Raw genomic sequence first — 22,763 nt, 5'->3', positions numbered from 1 at the left:
CACTTTAACTGAATGCCATCTTTTATTGTGAATATATCTTCCCCTCAGAGGTAGATGTATAATACAACAAAACAAAATTTGCAGCATGTTCATCTGTTATGCCATTTGAATGCTGTGACAAAATGCTGTATTGTCTGTCCCAGTTAAATTTCCTTGTGTTTGGTAGATGGATCTACCGAACACCGACCACCCCCCTGGCTCATTGAACTTCAAAGAAACCACAAACTCAAGTGCTCTTTCTGTGTGGCCGCCGTTCGTATAACCGAACAACACGTGTGCGCTGGAAAACGGTGGCCATCTTGTCTACTGAAAGCAGGCAGCGGTACCTGGTTGTCGAGTGTCTGAAACTGAGTGTTGATTTTTCCCACGACCTTAGGATTTCAGGAGAATACGAACCAGCGAACGGGCTATATTCACTTAAGCCTCTAGCATTTCGGGAGTGTGCAAATGAACGGAGTGTACAAAATATGAGGGGTTTGTTACAAATGCTTTTTAACAGGATACCAGAACATTTTAAAACAGGTGTTCTATGTTATATGATATTGGCAACATTTTGCTCAACACGACTTAAAACAATGTCATGGTTATAAAGAGATAACTACAAGTTAATTTTCCATTCCATGTAAACCAAAGATAGGTCTCTGAGTAAACTTTTAATTAAGCAAATTATTAGATTGGGTGCAGCATGAGACCATCTGTACACTGAAGGATTGGTATTTAAATCAATTGGAAGTATTTAATGGGTAGATTTAAAGAGTCTATGTAATTTTGCGATAAAAGGATTATGAAATAACTAGTATTTTATTTTTAGATTTAGAGGCAGCCATTAAACAATAGCGATGTGGTTGGAAACCAGTCGATAAGTAGTGACTAGTTAGTCGTTACCTGGCTAGAAGTAGCAGCAATAAGTAACTCCCAGATTTTACTGGAGAACATTTGCAGTTGGTAAATAGCTGTTACTACTTAAAAGTAGCAACATACACTTCCGTTGGCTGCGACTGTCCATTAAAAAGTAGTGAAAATACTTGAGATGAGCCCTTAGTGTCTAATTTCTTGATGTCCCCTCCTATCTACTTTTCATTGCAATAACATCAGATCTGTGAACATAAATGCTTATTTGTATATCAAAGATGTTTGGCCTTACTTTCATCCTGAACACCTTCTTTCCGCTCTTGATAGCGTTGTCCTCAAAAGAAAACTCATTTTCTCTAATGACTGCACGACTTTCTTTATCTCCAGTGTATGTTACGACATAAAACTCTGGGGCCCACATCTCAAACTCCCGTTCCCAATTAATGATTGTAGACAATGGTGCACTGACCAAATACGGACCTTTAGAATGACCCTGTAGAAAGAAAAAATAATAAGCAAAATAAGGTGACCTCAAATATCATCTTAAAAGCAGAGTCACAGAGCTACTGTTTTATAATCCTAGCCTCTCAACATGTCATCCAAGTTATTAAAGAAATGTGGTAACAATTTTCAACGGGTGTTTACCTTTTACGATGCCATGTTGCTATTTATTTATTTAAATAAATAATATCAGTAAACAAGGAAGTCGGAAAGTTGTGGAGCAACCCAAGACCTTGAGACTGATAGGGCATATGGATTTTCTTTTTTTAATGATCACTACGGTAATGGGATGACTATTTTTACTTTATAAAATGGTCTATTTATGTTTTTTGGGTTTTTTTGCAAAATAATCCCTACTAAAAAAAAAAAAAAAGACAAGAAAAACACAACATACATACGAATTTAAGAAAATTATTTTACTGTAAATATCTGGTTTATACACAAGGGTGTTTATGTATTAAACAATACACTGAGTTAAAATGAAGGAAAATCTAGCCAGTTTGGAAGAAAAAAAACTACAACCTGTTTTTATCAAAAGAACTGCATTGTTCGTGCAGATGCTTTATTCAGTATTGTTCATAGTTTGTGCCTAAAAATAATACTTTGGCAAATTATCACATGAAAAAAAAGAAAAAAAAAAGACTTCTGTTTGAGTGTGTGTGTGTCAGTCAAAGATTTGAGTTTAAGTACAAAAATAAATAAATTGTGAAGCGTTTGTATCTCGACATAAGATATTAAATATGGGCTAGAAAATAGCATACCTCCTTATAAAGCGAGTAGAGGAACACAATAGTTTGGACCGTTTTCCCCAGGCCCATTTCATCTGCAAGAATAGTATCCGTACCCTGAGCCCAAGAAAATCTTAACCAGTTTAATCCTTCCAGCTGGTATGGATGTAATGTGCCACCAGTTGAATCAATATACCACGCCTGCTTGTCAAATTTAACAGTGGGCTGAAAAGAAAAGTATTTTGTGAATGACATCTGTTGTAGAAACCATTTAATAAAAACAAGTTAAACGTAAATTCCTCAACAAAAATAACTCCTTTTAAACTGCAGTTTACGGTGTATAAACACAAATTAATATAATAATGTGTCAATGGAACAGGGAAAAGAAGAGAAGGTGGAAAATCAACAAATCATGAATCAGCAAAACCTGTTTAACATATTTAAAAAAAAAAATGTGTTTGTTTTTTTTTTTTTAATTGGCCAAGGTCAGGCCTAAAAGATGGGGCTCCGTCCACTAGATGAGTTTCACTGCATGTGAGGTCATGGAATGTAACTACTAGGCAAATCATGACTGAAATCACTAGAGAATTATCTCAGCAATAATGAGAGTTGGTTGAACTTGTCCACAAGTTGCTGAATGGGAAAAAAAAAGTAGGAAAACCAGGGAATTTAGTGAATAGACACTTGGAGAAATTAAAAGTCGAACATGAAACATACTATTTTCTATTTCACAAGTTAAATTATAATGGGCTGAGAGACAAACAGGAGAGACAATGGGGATGTTGGTAAGGATGGAAGAGAAGTTGACGTTAAATGTTACTTTGAAGGGCCACTAAAGGCACCCAGACTAAGTTATCCCAGTGACATAGTGTGGGTGCAGTGGCCCTGTAGATTTAACCCTGCAATGTAAAACATTAAAGTATTCAATGTTTCCATTGTAGTGTTAACACACCTCTAGTGGCTCCTTGACAACTATTAAAAGGCGCACTCAGTTCTCAATCAATTGCGGCTCCTAGAGCATCATTTGATTGACTCAGCCAGGTGATTTGGCGTGCATGCACATTAGTCTCACAATGCGTCACTATAGGGAAGCACTGATTGGTGGAGATTAAGGATCTCAGCCAAGGATGCAAGGCAGCTGAGGAAAGAGCAGCACGGAGGTGGCGTAAATCTACTTTTTTCATGCACTTGGACAGGGAGCCAGATACCTAAACAGCTACAGGACACTATAACATTAGGAATACATGTTTGTATGCCATGAAACTTATACCTCTGTGAATAGGGTCTATAGGTTCAGAGTAACTAATTCAGGAGTTAAGAAATTGCTATACTTACATCAACTATTGGTGTTAGAGGAGGTTTTTCCAGCTTTTCATCCTTCAATTTTTTAGCATTCTTAAATCTGCATGGGGTTCTTGCATCTTCTCCCAGCATTAGCTCCCTTTAAAATATAAAAACAGAACAAATATTAAAAAATTAAGGTACTAAGGTGAAACAAGTTACAAGTTTCTATTATTCCATTTAAAGGGACACTATAGGCACCCAGACATCTTCATCTCATTGAAGTGGTCTGAGTGCAGTGTTCCTGTCCCCTTAACATAGACATTAAAGGGTTAAACCAGTAGAGGTGCTTCCTGCTGTTTCGTGGAATTTAACTCTGTGAAGCAATGCTGTAAACCCTTATGCTTTGCATGAGGACGTCCTGCATCTTCAACTCCCCAACAGGAAATTACTGATTCAATGCTTTCCTATAGGGAAGGCCACGTGGTGCTAGACGAGCATACGCTTTAAGTTTCCTCTCGCTCTGATTTCTGAGTTGGACCTCAACGCTGGAATAAGGTAAGAGAATGAAAGGGTTATTAGGGGCAGACACACTATATTTTTAGCAATACAGCTTTGTATTCCTAAAACTATAATGTTGCTTTATAATATAACCCAATGTAGATCTTCAAGCCCCACTGCATCAACCATACTACTTCAAGGATTTCCTGGTTGTGTCTTCGGTGGCTTGTCCATCATCACAAAAGTGAAGAAGCTCTATGTTCTATTGGGTGGAACTAGATTCATGTCAACACAAATGACACGTATGATAAGCAAGTGATTGCCTAATTAGCACATAGAAATAACCACTACACTTTCATGTTCGTTTCCACAAACATGGTATGAAAGGAGAAAATAAGCAACTTACCACTAAGATTTCCACACAATTAAACTATCCAAATCTAAGGAGTAGAATTGTTAACATAAACAAGTTCATGGCATTTTCCAAATATAATGACGTATAAATATTGTAATCAATATAGATGAGTTAACATAAAATACCTGTGGTCCCAATAAGCTTCTTTAAGATTTTCATAATACGGAATATCGATGTCATCAATTTCCCACGTACACTGATCATACGGTAAGTCCTTCCACTTAATAAAATAGTGGACATCTCCTTTTTTATCGAAACTATTCAGAAACAAAACATGTGTTATGTTGACATTTAATTAAACTGAATTTAAATGCCTTTGTGAGAGAAGTGCAATCTACACTACAGACAACAAAACGAAAAAAACAAACACATAGAACAGACGCGACTATTAAGATTCAACAAAAGGATTGCATCTAAATGCTGGTTTTCAATATGTCATAGTATCAATTAAAATCGGACTATCCGTCAATTATTGCACAATGGAATGTGGAGGGGCTTTTGTTTTTGCAACCTAAATAATTGTCTGTTTTTTCATAATCTGTTTATCGGCATTATTTGAGAAAACACATTACAAAATGATCATGCTGAGAATGTGTTGAAACTACAGGCTTTTAATTACCCAGCATCTGAAAACATCAAGAAACCACAGTAATTTTACAGAGACGGGTTGAAAAATACACACGATTTATGTTAGAGATAAATAATTTCACAGCTACAAATAAATGCCATCCACATGACAAAGTTCTAATGACAACGTGTGACTTCAACTAAAAAAAGGTAGAGGGTTGGAAGCTAGTGTATAAAATTACCTAGTGATACATAACACCTGCTAGTTAACGAGATTCCCTAATTAGAAGTAAGCTGATCACAGAAGATACAGAACAAGGATTTTAATTCCATTTTAAATAATCCTGCATTAATTTAGAGAATGCAGTTTGCATTGTGATATGGTGATATTTAATTAGTTTCATCACAAAAGATTTTTGTGATAAAAGGTATTAACTTCAATAGATGATAAAAAAATCTCGTGGTCTGGTCTATTCCTATCAAGTATCCTATCAAGTATAACTGCAGATAATTAAACCACCAAAATGTCTGGTTTATAGGAAAACTATAATTTGAATATATCCACAGTGCACTTAGAAGAGGCCACTTTTTATTTTGAGATATACAGTTAATTATCAATGATTTTTATCCAACAAGATTGGGACAACTTGTCTCATATCATTGGGAAGAAAAATCTTGTTGGGTCTTTGGCATGATATGGCACTAAATTAATTGAGAGCCGTCATGATTTGCTCTGGAATAGTACACTTGTTGATAACGGATGTTTGGTAACAAACCGTTCGGATGAGCTGTTAATTTTCCAATATGCAAGAATTCTTTTGGAAGAATCTATCTTACTGATTACTTTGGAGCCGACATAATTGCCCTTTATGTGAAGATGCAATATAAAACAACCAACTTGCATGTTATATGTATTGACAAATGTGAATTATATGTAGATTGCAGATGTATTCAAGGTTATGGATTATATACGTCCTGTATTAGAAATAAACAGATTACAGTACTTAATACAGTAATATATAACAGTGTTCACAATCTGTCTTGACAACTGACGGTAATATAGATAGATATAGTAAATATGGAGCATACCTCAAAAAGTTAACATATTACATAGTATAATTTAATTGGTAATTTAATAGTTGCATTAGAGGGTGATGAAACCATAGGGACAACAAAAATTTGAATCAAGCATTTCATTCCGGTAGAATAAATTACCCAGAGCCGTTTGAGATTGCACATGTAGAAATGTAGAACTTCGTAATTTCATTCGGCAATGGGCTTTCTTCCAACTGAAAATACTCATTGAAAACTTGGTGAAAATCACACATTTTCAAAGAAATTGCTAGTTCTGGAGGAGCTGGATAGGATGAAGTATCAGACCCATTTAGATTAAATCCTTGAGATCCACCTTTTTTTCATTTTCACTTGCTCTGTTATATATTAGAAGTCTTGTCCAGGCCGAATGATAGCTAATCTTGGTACCCCATAAAAGATTGAGCAGCAAGTTCACGAAGGTTATCTTTTTCCCCCTCATAGTCACACGATGTGTTATACTCCATATTCTCTGGTTTAAGCAGTTCTGTGTCAGTTTTATATTTTAACCATAAAATGGGATGGTAATAAAAATTTTGTCTGGGGACACATTACTACATGACATCCCACGAATCTCTGGTAAATGCTGTGGAATCACCATCAGTATGCAAATTTATTTTTGCAGAATGAACTCGTCTATTAGATTATAAGTTGTAACTAACCGATGGAAGCAAGGAGTATATTCCAGGAAATGTGGTATCTTTATATAAAATAATTTATTTTCTTCTAAACACTTGAGCAGAAATTGTTGTTTCTTTGTTAAATGTTTGAGGAAAAGAATTTTATTTGGTCTTTAAGTGAACCTGCCAGAACATGTTCACAAGAATGGATAGCAGCTCTTAAAGCAACAAATATATATTTTATCATGAAAAAAAAGTATATATTCAATTGCTTTCGGAGCTATTAAGATCTTATTATAGGCTCTCCATTCTACTGTAATACCCACAAGTTAAGCCTAGCTCCTACACATCCGTAAAACCTATACCAGTTGGACTATCTTAGCTAATGATGTTGACATGGTGCCTTCACTGCCAGTGCAGCAGTAGTAGAATGGAGTAGCACCGGTCAGTCCATTCTTATAGTCCTCAGCAAGCATTATAAACACTTGATGGTGAAGTAGCACTAACTGAGGGCAGTAGTTCTTCTGTTCTCCACTGTCATGGTCAACTTTCAGGTGACCCAAAATCGGCAACTGCCATTAAGAAAGAACATCTGTTTAATACCATTTTTCCAAGAATCGTGCATGCATGGTAAGGATTTCTCATTTACTGATTGTTGGATTAGAGTTATTGTGTAAAACACACACATATCAGGTAATCAGTAGAGATACAGGTAACGAATTAGCTTTGATGAATGAGAAATCATGTTACAATATGTATGTTTTTTCACATAGATGCATATCATTTGAAATGATACTGTACCTTTTTTTAAATTGCTTGTTATATAGCTTTGTGATGCACTGAATATATCAGGGGTGACCGAAATGTAGATCTTTGGATCATGTAGGACTACAATTCGCATAATGCTCTGCCATTCTGTTGAAGTTCTAACGCATTTGGGGAGATTTTGCGTTTAAATTTGGCACATCAGTTTTATATTGTACCAACTGATGCCATCAGTGTTAAACTACTCAACTAGTTTTATAGTAAAAGTAGGGACACCACCAGGGGATTCCGTAGACGATTTATTTATTACTTGTATTTATATAGCGCCAACATATTTCGCAGCGCTGTACAATTAGTGGAGAACGTACAATATACACAGACGTATACAAGAGGTAGATAGAGCCCTGCCCATAAGCTGATAACTAGCCATTGAAGCTCTTTTATACAAAGTGCTTAGCTAGATAACCCGTGAGCTTACAATCTAAAGGATACTGTGGGGATTCGAGACAAAAGGTAGCAGGGGAAATTTAGAGGTAATGGCTAAAAGAGTTAACAGAGAGAAGCAGCTATTGGTAAAATGTTCATGGAATGAAAAGGTAATTCAGTGAGAATTTCAAACAGCTGGAGGAGCATGCTATATATTTAGGGGGAACCTGGGTGGGCAGGAGGAGTAAAATGCAGAGTGTAACGGAGCTTCCTGTACCCCGGTTGGGTACCTCTGCCGACGGATGCTCCTAGTGCTTACCGACGACTCCAAACATTCCACCAGACACCATCAGCACCGCAGTCCCCACATCCAGTGTTACAGCTTGGTTGGGAACTCGCCATCTCCTACCCACCCTGGACCTATGACAAGGCTCCAGGTTCAAGTGGGTGAACCTCTCTTCCTCCAGAGAGTCAAGTAGAAACAGCTCTTAAAAGAGTGATTATAATCCCTGGGGAGTATAGTGATATAGCAATCCCCAGGGTAGATGCAGCCTTTTCCCCCACACATGAGACGAGACTCTATGGTGAGGGTAAAACAGGAACTCAGCTTTAATGGGGCACACTGGCCTTTTATGCAAGTTTCCCAACAAGGTTGATGCTGAGGTGGACCTTGTTGGGCACAGGACACAAAGTATGCAAGCCAATAAAAACAATGTAACAATGAACGACACTCCCACATACAGTACACAATCCCTCCCCTCTGCCTGTGATACAATTAAGGCAGATAATCTATTAACTCAATTAACATTAGGCAGAAAAAACACACATTTTTATAAAGTACCATAAGTACCCCAAAACATATCCCCATAAATCTTACATCCCATGATAGCCCTGATCTGGGTGAACAACATATCAAAAAATTACCCAGATCAGATGAGGGGTTCAGAAATTTTATGGAAGTAATATTTTTGCCCATGCGAACCCAGGATTTCATGTCCGCTGGAGGACCGACCGGGAATCCGTGAGGTTTTCATGCCGAAAATAGTTCCAGAGCATTCGCGGCTAAGTCCCCCTGAAGTCTATTCACGGTTTTAGTCCATGCGAACAAGATGGCCGCCACCACGTGTTCAAATGTCGAATAGCGGCCACTTCGACTGTTCGTGAGTTCGAAGAACCAATGTTAAAAGTGCCAATAAGCACAATTAGGGTCTCTCAGACAAAATAAATTAAAGGTGCCATAGTCACAGGGTAAAAGGCTGGCAAGTAGTCCCCTCCAAAACTCAGTGGAGAAATGGCTTTCGTCACACAGAGCATCACAATCGCCGTTCCTATGAGTGAGTATGAGTGTGACTATAGCCAATTCAATGAGAAGAAATGGTTGTAGAGCTAGAGTTCCTTTAAGTTCAGTTGAGATTTAAGGAGCAAAGAGGAAACATGACTATCATGCAAAAGGCTCATTTATACATGTAAGTACTGATTTTGCAACAGTTGTTGCAGATCCAGTGAAACAATCCAAACTTGGTACCTTAGGCCCGTTATGTGTTTTGTTTTTTGTCAGATACCCTACAAAAAAGTCCACAAAAAGTGCAGTGCGACTAGTTCTAGGTATATCTGCCCATGCTTCAGACATGATGTACAAAAACACAGTTCTCATGTTTCATGGACTGACCACCTCCATTCCACCAATTGCCAGTGATGCACATTGTATTGTTTGGACATAGGGAGGATATGTTTGAGTGGCTACACGGTGGTTGCAAAGGTAAACAAAAAATAAAACAATGGATAATTACCAGAAGATTGCTCAGCTGTCCATAAAAATAAACAGCTAGTAATAAGCATATGATCAACTCATGAGTGACCAACATTTAATTAAATGTGAAATATTAATAAACACTGCTCTCGCAGGTAAAGGGAAGCTGCCTTTGCAATGTAAAGAATTGAATTACAATCATGGATGAATGCATTTTTATAATACAGCTCTCTAAAAAATTAGTAAGAATTCACACATGCACGCATGTGTTATATCATATTCAAGTGCGTTCTCAATAGCAGAAAAAGAGGTTAAGGATTAGCTTAGAGATCCCAGCCAGTTCCTGCTTTAAACAATAAAGAGGAATGATCAGCGTTTTGGACTTTAAATATATAAATAACATTTTTTTTTCCCTTTAAATTATATAATAATGTAAAACTTGGAATTCTCACGGAAGACCCCAATTTAACAAGTCCTGTTGACTGCTAACAGTATATTCTCATAGAAAAATATTTTTGATGATCAAACAAGACAATATATTTTCTTTAATCTCTTACCAGCAGTGCATGCTACGCTCATATTTCATAGAAATAAATTAATGGCAATCACGACTGCCTATTGGCAGGGTAGCATAGTTTATGGAAGCAGAGAGAGCCAACGCAACACAAAATTAATAAGGGGCCGGAGGGAAGGAATATTTCTAGAATCCTTTTAAAATCCCTTTAACCCCTTAAGGACTGAGCCAAATGTACAAGTTGTGAACAAAACAAAACGTAAACAAAACCTGGCATTTGCGCTATTCGTCTGTCCAACCGTAATTCACCTCTTTCATATTAAATGCACCCACACTTATTATATATCCTTTTATTCAGGGGAAACGGGGCTTTCATTTAACCCCTTAAGGACACATGACATGTGTGACATGTCATGATTCCCTTTTATTCCAGAAGATTGGTCTTTAAGGGGTTAATATCAAATATTTAGCTATGAAACATAATTTAATATGAAAAAAATGGGAGAAAATAAGAAATGTTGTTATTTCTTTAGTTCTAAATGACATTTTAACTGTCAATGTCATAATACTGTTTGCTTTTACTGCAATAAAATACACATATTTTTATTCAGCAAAGTTTCACGTGTAAAACAATACCCCCCTATGTACAGGTTTTATGGTGTTTTGGGAAGTTACAGGGTCAAATATAGCACGTTACATTTGAAATTGAAATTCGCCAGATTGGTTACGTTGCCTTTGAGACTGTATAGTAGCCCAGGAATTAAATTTACACCCATAATGGCATACCATTTGCAATAGTAGACAACCCAAGGTATTGCAAATGGGGTATGTCCAGTCTTTTTTAGTAGCCATTTGGTCACAAACACTGGCCAAAGTTAGCGTTAGTATTTGTTTGTGTGTGAAAAAGGCAAAAAACGCCAATTTTGCCCAGTGTTTGTGACTAAGTGGCTACTAAAAAGAGTGGACATACCCCATTTGTAATACCTTGGGTTGTCTACTATTGCAAATGGTATGCCATCATAGGGGTAATTTTCATTCTTGGGCTACCATAGGGTCACAAAGGCAACGTAAGCAAACTGGCGAATTTGAATGTGAAAAAAATGAAACACAAGCCTTATATTTGACGCTGTAACTTTTGAAAACACCATAAAACCTGTACATGAGGGGTACTGTTGTACTCAGGAGACTTCGCTGAACACAAATATTTGTGTTTCAAAACAGTAAAAAGTATTGCAGGAATAATATCGTCCGTGTAAGTGCTGTTTGTGCGTGAAAATGCAAAAAACGTCACTTTTACTGGCGATATCATCGTTGTAATACATGTTACTGTTTTAAAACACTAATATTTGTATTCAGCGAAGTCTCCCGAGTAAAACAGTACCCCCCATGTACAGGTTTTATGGTGTCTTGGAAAGTTATAGGGTTAAATATAGTGCTAGCAAATTAAATTCCCTATACTTTCGGCATGGGTTGTCAGGCAGGTCCCGCTAATTGTAATTAATTAGGATACCTAATTATGTAAAAATATTACATAAATATATGTGTAGAATTAATATATGTATATATATATATATATATATATATATATATAATTTTTAAAAATATATTTTTATTTATATATAGGTATATATAGTGATATATACGTATATATTTATGTATATAGATATATATATTATTTCGTTCTACGTGTATTTTGATATAAATATATATATTAATATCACAATACAGTTAGAACAAAATAACACACATATATATATATATTTTTTTATTATTTTTTTTTAATTATTTTTTTTAATGTAATTTTTTTACGTATTTGCATATTTATTTTTTATATTATATATAAATATATATATAACAATAATTATATATATATATTTAATCAGTATCAGTCTACATGTAATTTGATTATATATATATATATATATATATATATATATATATATATATAATTATATATATATTAATACTAAAATACACCTAGACGGTGTATGTGTGTGTATGTATATGTGTATATATATACTTAGATCATATATATATAATATATATATATATATATATGATCTAAGTATATAAAAAAAATGTACACTTATTTTAATTAATTTTAATTGATTTCCAGCCAGCAGGGGGACTACCTGTCATTACAGGCAGTCCCCCTGCTGGCATTGCTGCAGCCAGCTATACCGGCCATGTGATTGTGAGGTCCTCGCAAGGACCTCACTCTCACATGGCCTGGGGGGGCTGAAGAGGGTGGACGTGCCGCGGGGGGCTCCCTGGGAGTCCCCCCAACCGCGATCCGCTGGCGACCGGGTAGGTAAAAAAAAAACGGAGGGCGTACAGTTACGCCCGGCGGCGTTTAGAGCCGCTTAAAAAAGGACATAATTGTACACCCTCCGGTCTTAAGGGGTTAAGGAATGAAGAAGTGTTTCAGTTTATTAAGCAGAGCTAAAGCAGTGATAATGCATGAATTTACATTATGAGGCAAGGACCTTACGCTGTTGCATATTCTGTACGTGTTTGAATATAGGTACTATACATTTATAGACAAGATGCCAGGTATTGCCTCAGACATAAGGAAGAGAGGAAAACTCATGGAAACTTGTCTTTTATGTATTATGCTATTCCAATAAAAAAAAAAAGGTATCATTGTATATTGCAATACTCTGGAATTTTGGCTATACCACAAGATCAGGCTCAAAGAGAAGCAATGCCCACCATGGAGACTACAACCTGAAGCCAAGATAAAAACAACACGAAAGGAAATTAGTACGGTGGATAAACTTCACAGAGGTAGAAATATCAAGGATAGAACCTGGCTACTGAGAAAGTAAAGGGATATGCCCATAATAGAGGCACTGGATTCAGCTAAGCAAAGACGGACATCACTGGCAACTAGAGATGTCCCGAACGGTTCGCTGGCGAATAGTTCCTGGCGAACATAGCTTGTTCGCGTTCGCCATGGATGGCGAACATATGCGATGTTCGGTCCGCCCCCTATTCATCATCATTGAGTAAACTTTGACCCTGTACCTCACAGTCAGCAGACACATTCCAGCCAATCAGCAGCAGACCCTCCCTCCCAGACCCTCCCACCTCCTGGACAGCATCCATTTTAGATTCATTCTGAAGCTGCATTCTTTTTTTTTTAGACAGAAGTGTGTTATATTTGAGCATGCTAGGCTGAACGTGCATATATCATGGCTAGTTGCACTGAGGGTATGAGTATATAGCAGTACATTGTTGTGAAAGATGGCTGTCATGTTTAGGGTGTAGCTTGCACGTTATCAACTGTGTATTTATATCAGCAACTCCACCACTAGTTATAAATCAAGTGTAGGTCGCCCCATGAGATGAGACTAGTGAATAACATAATACATGATTGGTTAAGGTAAAGGCATGTAAGGAACTTCGACAATAAACTCTTTAGGAGGTGAAATAATGACATGTTTAAACGCTTGCTACTTTATGATTAGTTAATGTGCAGAGAGCAGTTCATGTGATCAAAGGCATGGTATGGAGGATCGGCTATAGTGGGACATGCTTGGCAGGCTGCTGTTTACTGCTTGTGCTCATCCGATCCCTTCTGGGCGCCAGTTGCAGACCCTGGAAGTCCCTGATACCTGGAACAACAAAGGCAAGTCTCTGGCTGAGTGCCGCGTTCGCGGCTTGAGGTGGTGGAAGCTTGTTTTGTCGGGTGGTCGGATCTGTCCCGGTGGTGCTTCACGTCCGGTGCGGGATTGTGGTGGCGAGTGCTTGACGTGGGGCAGGCTCTGCATTTCTGTTTGTGCCTCCGGTCCCGTCTTCGACGCCTTTTGCGTTGGTGGATTTTAATGGGTACTGCTTCGCTTAGCTGTGGTGTAGCTTGTTGGGGCTGTGGTGGAGCTTGTTGGGGCTTCCTGCTTGTTATTTGCTTCCAAAATTGATTAAAGAGTCTGTCCAGCTTAGACTCAATATCCTGCCATGCTTTGCTAGTACCAGGTGAACACGCGGCTGCCGCCATATTGGGAGACTCGCAGATGAGTATGTCAGCCTGAGCGGCTGTGCTCTGTGCGTCCATTAGCTCCAGACAGCCTCTCAGGGGTGGACCGGGATAACCCCCACCAGTCCGAGGGGGGGGGGGTAACGGAGCTCCAGCCGGGAAGTAGCTTCTCCTGAGCATCCCAGGATCGGGAGATCGGCCGCCTCTCCCGCCCAGTGAGCACCAGGCCACACTTGCCACGCGGAGGTAAGTAAGACTCTGCCGAGTTGCTGACCGCTATTAAGCATGTCGGGTCGGTCAGGTAGGAGCAACATTGCTGGGTCATCCCCTTCTGGGGTGAAATTCGTTTGTTGATAGCTGTTTAAAGTGAGATATTGAGGGAGCTCACACGAAGTGCGTCTTTCCTCCATGACAGCTAGGCCCCGCCCCCCGGAAGCTGCATTCTTAGTGAGAGGAGGGACAGTGTAGCTGCTGCTGATTTAATAGGGAAATCGATAGCTAGGCTAGTGTATTCAGTGTCCACTACAGTCCTGAAGGACTCATCTGATCTCTGCTGTAAGGGCAGCACCCCAAAAAGCCCTTTTTAGGGCTAGAACATCAGTCTGCTTTTTTTTTTTTTCTGTGTAATCTAATTGCAGTTGGTCATGAAGGACCCTCAAAAAGGAACAACACCATCCAACTACTGACCAATCACTTGTCTCCCCTCACAGGGTCAGCACTACCATAAGGCAGCACAAGCGGCCGCCAGCAGGAGCGGTGCACACAGTACAGCTCTCTGCTCCAGCAAGTCACTCTTGTGTAGCTCTCATTCCCCCACCTCCCCAATGTGTCTTACCCTTTTTTCCTTCCCCCACCCCCATTTGTTTTATCACCTACCTCCTGTCTAGCTCGGCTGAGCTGCGGACTGGGGGAGAGCAGCTCCATTAAACTTTACTCCGGTCTCACAGGAAGTGCGTGCAGGGAGTGTCGAATTGTTTCCTGTCAGATTGGGGAGAGGTTCCTTAAGCTACTCTCCTCTGGTCCGCGGCTCGGTCGTGCTACACATGAGTGAGGAGACACGTGGGGGAAGGAGAAATGGAGGAAAGGGAAAGGGGGGAAGACACATTGGGGAGGCTGGGGGAATCAGACACATTGGCGAGGGGGCGGGGGAATCAGACACATTGGAGGGACTGGGGGAATTTGATGGTGCTTTATAAATAATAATACTGTATATAGATTTGTTCTCTATAAAGGCCCAGTACAGCAGACAAACAAGGGTTAACTAATTAAAGAAACCTCAAAGCATGCACAGCATGGTATTCTGCTGTGCCAAATAATGCATTAGGAGATGGAATAACCTATGCACAGAATGTTGTAATGTCTATAAATAAGCTGCTCTAAATGGCATGAAAATAAAATATCAAAGAAAGTATAGACCGTCCAAGTGCTAGGATGCTTGACTGCTTTGAAAAGGGTCAGATAGATCGGAAGTGAAGAGCAGGTTAATTTACCAATTTACCATGTCCTCAACTTCTATATTAATTATTAAAACTACATTGTAAATGTATAATACTGGTTTGAGATATATAGTGATGTCAGAGCTGACTAATTGCAATAACTGAAGATTTATACAGAGATGGCCAGGAAGCAGATCCTCAGCTGTTTCAGAACTAAAAGCTCCCATGATGCACTGCAAACTTTTCAGCCGGTGATGCAAAATAAGTGCTGTAGTCCTGCAACAGCTGGGGACCGGACTCTTGGCCACCCCTGATTCAATAGCAGATCATGAATACCTTGTTGCAAAACACCAATAGCATTATCGAACTGCTTGCAAAACTGGTTTTGGGAACTTTACTAGTCAGGACTTCAGACTACATTAAAAGAGTCAAATTGTACATTGTCCGGATATCATTACCTCACACCAAGATAACACACTGTATATATTTATACGCCCTATTGCAATCAACGTCTACTCTCGAGAGTCTTATATAAGACTGAAACCTTATTAACAGTTTAAATACAAATAAAGAACCATGAGTTTGCAATTGTGATTTCTTGATTACTATTTTTTTTTTGGTTTGAAGGAGGAGTTGACTACAGGAACGAAAAAACAACAACTTGTAACCTTGAGCATTGAATTGATAATAAGAATCACTGGGGGAGGGGAGTGATGAACAAAGTCACAGGCACAGGAGTCACACACACTCCAAGACTATCTTTCCTCTGCTGGTACGGCAACATGAAAGGAGCACTCCTTCTGCTACATCGTTCTCATTCCTTCTTCCGCCTGACCCTTTATTTCCCACACTTGATGTAGAGGGATGACATATGTAAACACTTGCTGTAGTTCAGCAGATTGTGCTGAAAAGGGGCTGAAAAGAGAGAGTTATTCTAAACTGCGTACAGCGGTTACCCCAGGAGGTCACTCATCAATTCCAAAATATAATTTGGTGGAGCTTCCACCATCCTGTTAAGCCACCACACTAGAGATTCATTAGTTCAAAGCACCATACAATGGAGTTAACTCTAACCTGTAAGGCCCAGGGTATTTGCTTCCTGTAATAATGGCACAAGTAAGCTAAACGTGCACTTTAGAGTGGTGACTAGTCGAAGGGCAAACAAATTCAGTTTTTGTCCATTCTCGCTGCCCTCTTACACGTTGGTTTAGTTTCTTTTGCATATGACTGGGGTCTTCCTAAGTCCAAAGGATAATCCAGATGTGGACCCTTGGCTCACTGTGATGGGGTATCAACTACGCCTAATTGATAAGGCCCAATAAAGGCCAAAATTATCTTGAGAGATGCTGTATTTCTCATGAAGAGCTGGCATGCTATATTTCAGTTCTGGACTGCCCTTGTGGTTGGGATCGGTCTAAAGTTTGATGACTTGTATAATTTATTTATTTATTTATAAAATAAAATATTTTACCAGGAAAGATACATTGAGATTTCTCTCGTTTTCAAGTATGTCCTGGGTCCACAAAACATTGCATTGATACAATAGGGTACAATAAAATACAAAAAGAATATTAATACACAATATGTACAAAATTTAACATAGAACAGGTAGGAAATATATAATCAACCATGACAGGTGCATTCTGTTTTGAGGTATATAGAGGAGGATCTCTAGGCTTGGGTAAGATTTGAAAGTGTAATTTGAACGTTCCATAATTGCAGTGCTCTGTAGGAGAAGGAGGATCGGGCTGCTTTCTTTTTGTATTGAGGTAGACTAACTAAAGTGCCGGTACTGGATCGGAGGTATAGGAGGTGGGAACAGCCAGGGAGAGCATTCTGCTCAAGTAGGGTGGGAGCTACCCAGACAAGTTCTTAAACACAAGGCTGGAAATATTAAGGGTGCGTCTGGATTCCAGCAACAACCAGTTTAGTTTTTTTTAGCATGTCACAATGGTGGGTCCTGTAATTACATTGTAGCACAAATCGGCAGAACGAGTTATACAATGTATAATGACGCAAATTAACTAAAAGCCAAGACTTGAGCAGGGACTACTCAGTGAGAGTGCTAGTGGAGGTTTTGTTAATTTATATAGTTCTGTTACACAAAGATTTAGATCAGCTTCCTTATACAGACAATATATCCATGTATCATTCTAAAAACCATGATATCAGATTGAAACATAAATCATGTGACTTTTCTGTTCGGTTATAGCTAGCAGAGTAATTATTTTGACATTCTATTTTATTTAAAATCTCATTCAGATCAACTTGCTTTATCCCAAAGCTCTTAAGTGCAGTCTGTCTTTTATGATTCCTTAAATGTGCTTAAGATGATTTTCATAATTTATTTCTCTCTTTTCGGCACCAATCATGACATCAATTTACTGGAAAAATGAGTTGCTATAGTAACGTTTGGAGAGACAGGTAGTTTAGAGAATACATAACCAAATCTTCTGCATATTTTTTTCCCCCACTGACAAACACATCATGAAATATGTATATCCAGCTAACATTTACAATTCGTTGGAAAAAAAATAGAACGATTCAAAAAGAGCAAGACCACTTTGGCACAGCAAAATCACTTAATTAAAGGAACACTATAGTCAGCTAAATTACTTTAGCTAAATAAAGCAGTTTTAGTGTATAGATCATTCTCCTGCAATTTCACTGCTCAATTCACTGTCATTTAGCAGTTAAATCACTTTGTTTCTGTTTATGCAGCCCTAGCCACACCTCCCCTGGCTATGATTGACAGAGCCTGCATGAAAAAAAAAACTGGTTTCACTTTCAAACAGATGTAATTTACCTTAAATAATTGTATCTCACTCTCTAAATTGAACTTTAATCACATACAGGAGGCTCTTGCAGGGTCTAGCAAGCTATTAACATAGCAGGGGATGAGAAAATCTTAATTAAACAGAATTTGCAATAAAGAAAGCCTAAATAGGGCTCCCTTTACAGGAAGTGTTTATGGAAGACTGTGCAAGTCACGCAGGGAGGTGTGACTAGGGTTCATAAACAAAGGGATTTAACTCCTAAATGGCAGAGGATTGAGCAGTGAGGCTGCAGGGGCATGATCTATACACCAAAACTGCTTCATTAATCTAAAGTTGTTAGGTGACTATAGTGTCCCTTTAACCCCTTAAGGACACATGACGTGTGTGACACGTCATTATTCCATTTTATTCCAGAAGTTTGGTCCTTAAGGGGTTAAATATTAGTTAAAAAGGAAATAAAGATTATGCCAATAATGGCTAAATTTGGCAAACTGTGTTATAGACACGTGTATGCAACTTGATCAGAGACATAATCAAACACAGTGCTTCAAATTCAAACTGCATAGTATTGTTACAATATTGAATACAAACATCCTGATAAAGAAAAGCTCTGGAATAACATTGTAAAAATGGAACAAATCATGAACTTTCAAAATATTTCCCCAGAATGACTGTTTACACACATAAAGGGAGTGTGACTGGAAAGAACACAGAAAAAAATTCAAACATTGAAAAAGTCAGTATTAAAAGAACATTATAGGGTCAGGAATGTGTATTCCTAACCCTATCGTGTTAAAATCACTATTTAGATCCCCTGCCCTCCTCCCCCACAACTCCCCAAATAGAGTAAAAACTCTGCTTAAACCCAGTGCCACGCGGATCTGCCAGCACTGTCCCCACTCCCGATCCGCTTCCTTGGCTGACATCATCAGAATTTGAAAGCATTGGATTGGCTGATTTAGTCACTTCTGATGATCTCAGCTAAGGAGACAGGGCGGGGGCATCTCTATGAGGAATGTTCAGCACCGCCATGCAGAATGTGGAGACACTGAACGCCAATGCTGCACATTGTGCAGTACTGATCCAGGAAGCCCCTCTAGTGACCATCTGAGTGACTGCCACTGGAGGTGTCCCTAGGCAGCAATGTAAACACTGCCTCTTCTCTGAAAAGCAGTGTTTGAATAAAAATGCATGCAGGGGCATGCTACATACACCAGAACAAACCCATTAAGCTGCAGTTGTTCTGGTGACCATTGTGTCCCTTAAGCTGTGGTAAAATGCAGTTTTGTTTTCTTGTAATTGAGATAGGAGGGAAAGAACAAATTAATAGAATATGAGATCTGTCATTCATAGATCTGCTCTACTAGTGTAAGTCAAGAGATTGCACATATAGTACAGCATATATTCTATTTTGCAATGCTACATTGCAAGCACAGTGTATGACACATACGCTGCATATAACAACAAAAAGCATGTGTATAGCAACATGCAAACCTAGGGCAAAAATAATTCTATACTTAGAAAATATAATGTATATCATGTCCTTAGAGTAGCCAGGCAGTACAGAAATATGGCTAAACGAGATAAAGTCTAAGATTCAAATATCAATGTAGTTAAAATAGAGCTAAGTCAAAACCAGAAAGCACACAGCAGATAACTATAATGCACTCTCGGTAATTGAGACCATGACAGGGCAAAAAGGAGTGGTCAGAGTGACCGTGAACAACCTAAGAGCTACTCCTACTGGCTTGCATCAATTATAACACTGACCAAAGTCACTGAATGGATGTGGACTGGTGTATGTACAATGATCAGCCACAACGTTAAAGGGATGCTATAGTCACCCAGATCACTTCATCTCATAGACGTGGTCTATGAGAAACTGTAATAATTACATTGCAGGACTAAGACTGCTTCTAGTGTCTGACAGTCAGTCGGCCACTAGAGGCACGTCCTAATGGCTAACTAACTTTTGGTGACTGATGTTGGACGTCCTCATGCTCCAAAACGTCAAGTCTTGTGGGGCGTTTCCACTATGCAGTGGTTAGTACCTACCAAAAGTGGTGCAAGGAAGGACGAATGAATGTGAGGAGCGAAGATTAGCATATCTAGTCTGAGCATACAGAAAAGCTAGTGTAGCTCAAATTGCTGAAAGACTTCTGCTGAAAAAATGGTTATGCTTGTTAACCTTGGGTCCTGGAATTCATATGGATGTTAAGTTCACATGTACCAACTACATAGAGAATGCTGCAGACTAAGTACACCCCTTCATGGCAATGGTGTTTCCTGATGGCAGTGGCTTCTTTCAGCTGGATAATGCAACCTCTTACACTGCAAATATTGTTCGGGAATGGTTTGAGGAACATGACAAAGAGTTGCCTCGGCCTCCAAACTCCGAGAACTCAATCCGACAGAGCATCTTTCGGATATGCTGGAACAACAAATCCGTTCAATGGAGGCCCCACCTGACAACTTGCAGGACTGAAAGGATTTGCTACTATTATCTTGGTGCCAGATACCACAGGACACGTTCAGAGTTCTTGTGGAGTCCATACCTTGAGGCTTCAAAGCGGTTTTAGCAGCACGAGGAGGACCTGCATGATATTAGGCAGGTGGTTTGAATGTTGTGACTGATCTGTGTAAGGTGTGCAATGTAGAGGCGTCAATGTGAAAAAAGATGCCAAAATGACACACAGAGTTAATATGAGAATTGCAAATTCCAGAGGGAGCAGGGGTCATGATATGGGCAAACACAAGTCAACAGTATACTAACAATCTGGTTTTAGTCCTTAAGTCCTGGTAGACTGATGCAGGTGTTCCAGGAGCCTTGACAAGTAAAGCTGAATACCATTTGGCAAAGTTTAATAAGAGAAAAGTGGTAACCAATATAAGTAGTAAGATGGGCAGCTACATACAAGTAAGCGACTTTTAGCAAATAGATATATTGAATTCGGAGTATAGCATGTGCGCTCCAAACATTAAAAATGAAACAGAAAGTGCTCCTGTAAATAAAAAATAGATATACCTTTAATAGAATACAACTAAAAGCAGTGAGTGAATACTTTCCCTAAAATATATAAAAATACAACCTCTTAGTTGGGGTATGAAACACAGTAATGTATCTATTGTTAACAATAAATGCAACATAAACTTCCCAAATAGGGAAAACGTAACAGTTTCAATTAATACAGAAACAGCATGTTGCAGCCCGAAATAGAACGTTTAGTGTCAACAAAGAAGGAGTCGCACAACTAAAGGGGTCGCACAACTAATGTTAGGTTCCCTCTACCACCTAATAACTTGAAGGAATTAACCCTTACCAGTACAAAGAATAAACAACTTTTACATTTGTGTATGTATATATAAAAAGATGTGTGTGCTGCTTATTTTAAAGTAATCACAATCAAGGACAATGCAAACATTTCCCTGAATATAGTCATAATCCAAAACCTATCCTTGGTACAGGAATTGTTAAATAATAATTAATAATGGTGTTGGAAATAATGATAATAAATCTGAAATTACATATAAAAAGCAGTTTAAGATGTGTATTGAAAGATTAAATAAAAATGAAAATAAAAATCGAGGTAAAAAATAAAATTATACAAAATGATAAATAAAGAAATAAAACAAATGACTAGATACTTAGCCCATAGAGTGCTACATCTGTAGTATCATGAATGAATTAATGTAATAATAATTAATATTCAATCAAAAGTGTATCCAATATAGAACCAGTTAACTAAATACTAGGCATATGCAGTGCTGTAACTAATGCGACCATAAACAGTATCATGACTCTATATAGGTAATCCTTATTAGTGTCTACCCAAAATATGTAGTGCCCTCACTGTGTATTATAACTGGATATACAAATATATATATATATATATGTGTGTCAGCTTAGTCATAGGCACATATGGTACTAACACGGATTTGTAATCATTGTGAATTTAGCATCGCTTAGGTTTTTTGATTAAAAAAGAAAAAATAAATAAAAAAAGGAAAAGGGGAAATGTGTAACGTAATGAAAAGAGCATATCTCCAAATGCATCACATATATACATCAGGAATCAGATAGGATACCGAATAACGGGGAATAGAGTCTAATAGTAACACAGAGCTACTAAGGATTTTGCCCACATACCCCAGGGCTGCGTGTTGGTGAAGCCATAGAACAGAATTTTGGCAAAGTCATGAAACTTGCTCCACTCAGTGTGATGTAACAGAACAGAAGAGAGCAGATCTCAAAAATTTAAAAACACAAGATTCTTGTTTTTTGGTCCTGTTCTCCCCTCACTCAGAACTCTCACTCCAGTCAATACAGTAAGTTGTTTTGTTTTTTGGAGAAAGGATAACACACTAAGTTCATGAACCACAAAGAATCCGGGTTTCACTAGCTGTTATTATTAACTGGCAATGGCATACAATAATAACAACACATTTTGTCCATGCACTTGTACTTTTGAAGTCTATTGTGAAAAGTTTTTATGTATGTTGGAAAAAGTAGATCGTGTACGTTTTACGTGGGCATTAATGGGGGTATTCTACATTCACATATT

At 38.3% G+C, this 22,763-nt stretch overlaps 1 protein-coding gene across 1 annotated transcript in view; it reads right to left on the bottom strand.

Annotated features, from left to right (window-relative positions):
- The window catches only part of CHD5 (chromodomain helicase DNA binding protein 5), a 224,360-nt gene that overhangs the window by 86,446 nt on the left and 115,151 nt on the right, over positions 1-22,763 (bottom strand). The window contains exons 12-15 of the mRNA XM_063436199.1: positions 4,404-4,535; positions 3,417-3,522; positions 2,115-2,306; positions 1,145-1,345 (exon numbers count right to left, since the gene is read on the bottom strand). Coding sequence (XP_063292269.1) covers positions 1,145-1,345; positions 2,115-2,306; positions 3,417-3,522; positions 4,404-4,535 — 631 coding nt within the window. The remainder of the gene's footprint in view (positions 1-1,144; positions 1,346-2,114; positions 2,307-3,416; positions 3,523-4,403; positions 4,536-22,763) is intronic.

Source organism: Pelobates fuscus, chromosome 11 (genome assembly GCF_036172605.1).
Source record: "Pelobates fuscus isolate aPelFus1 chromosome 11, aPelFus1.pri, whole genome shotgun sequence".
Taxonomy (NCBI): domain Eukaryota; kingdom Metazoa; phylum Chordata; class Amphibia; order Anura; family Pelobatidae; genus Pelobates; species Pelobates fuscus.
Note: the sequence above shows the minus strand (reverse complement) of the source record. Positions and strands in the feature narration are given on the sequence as shown.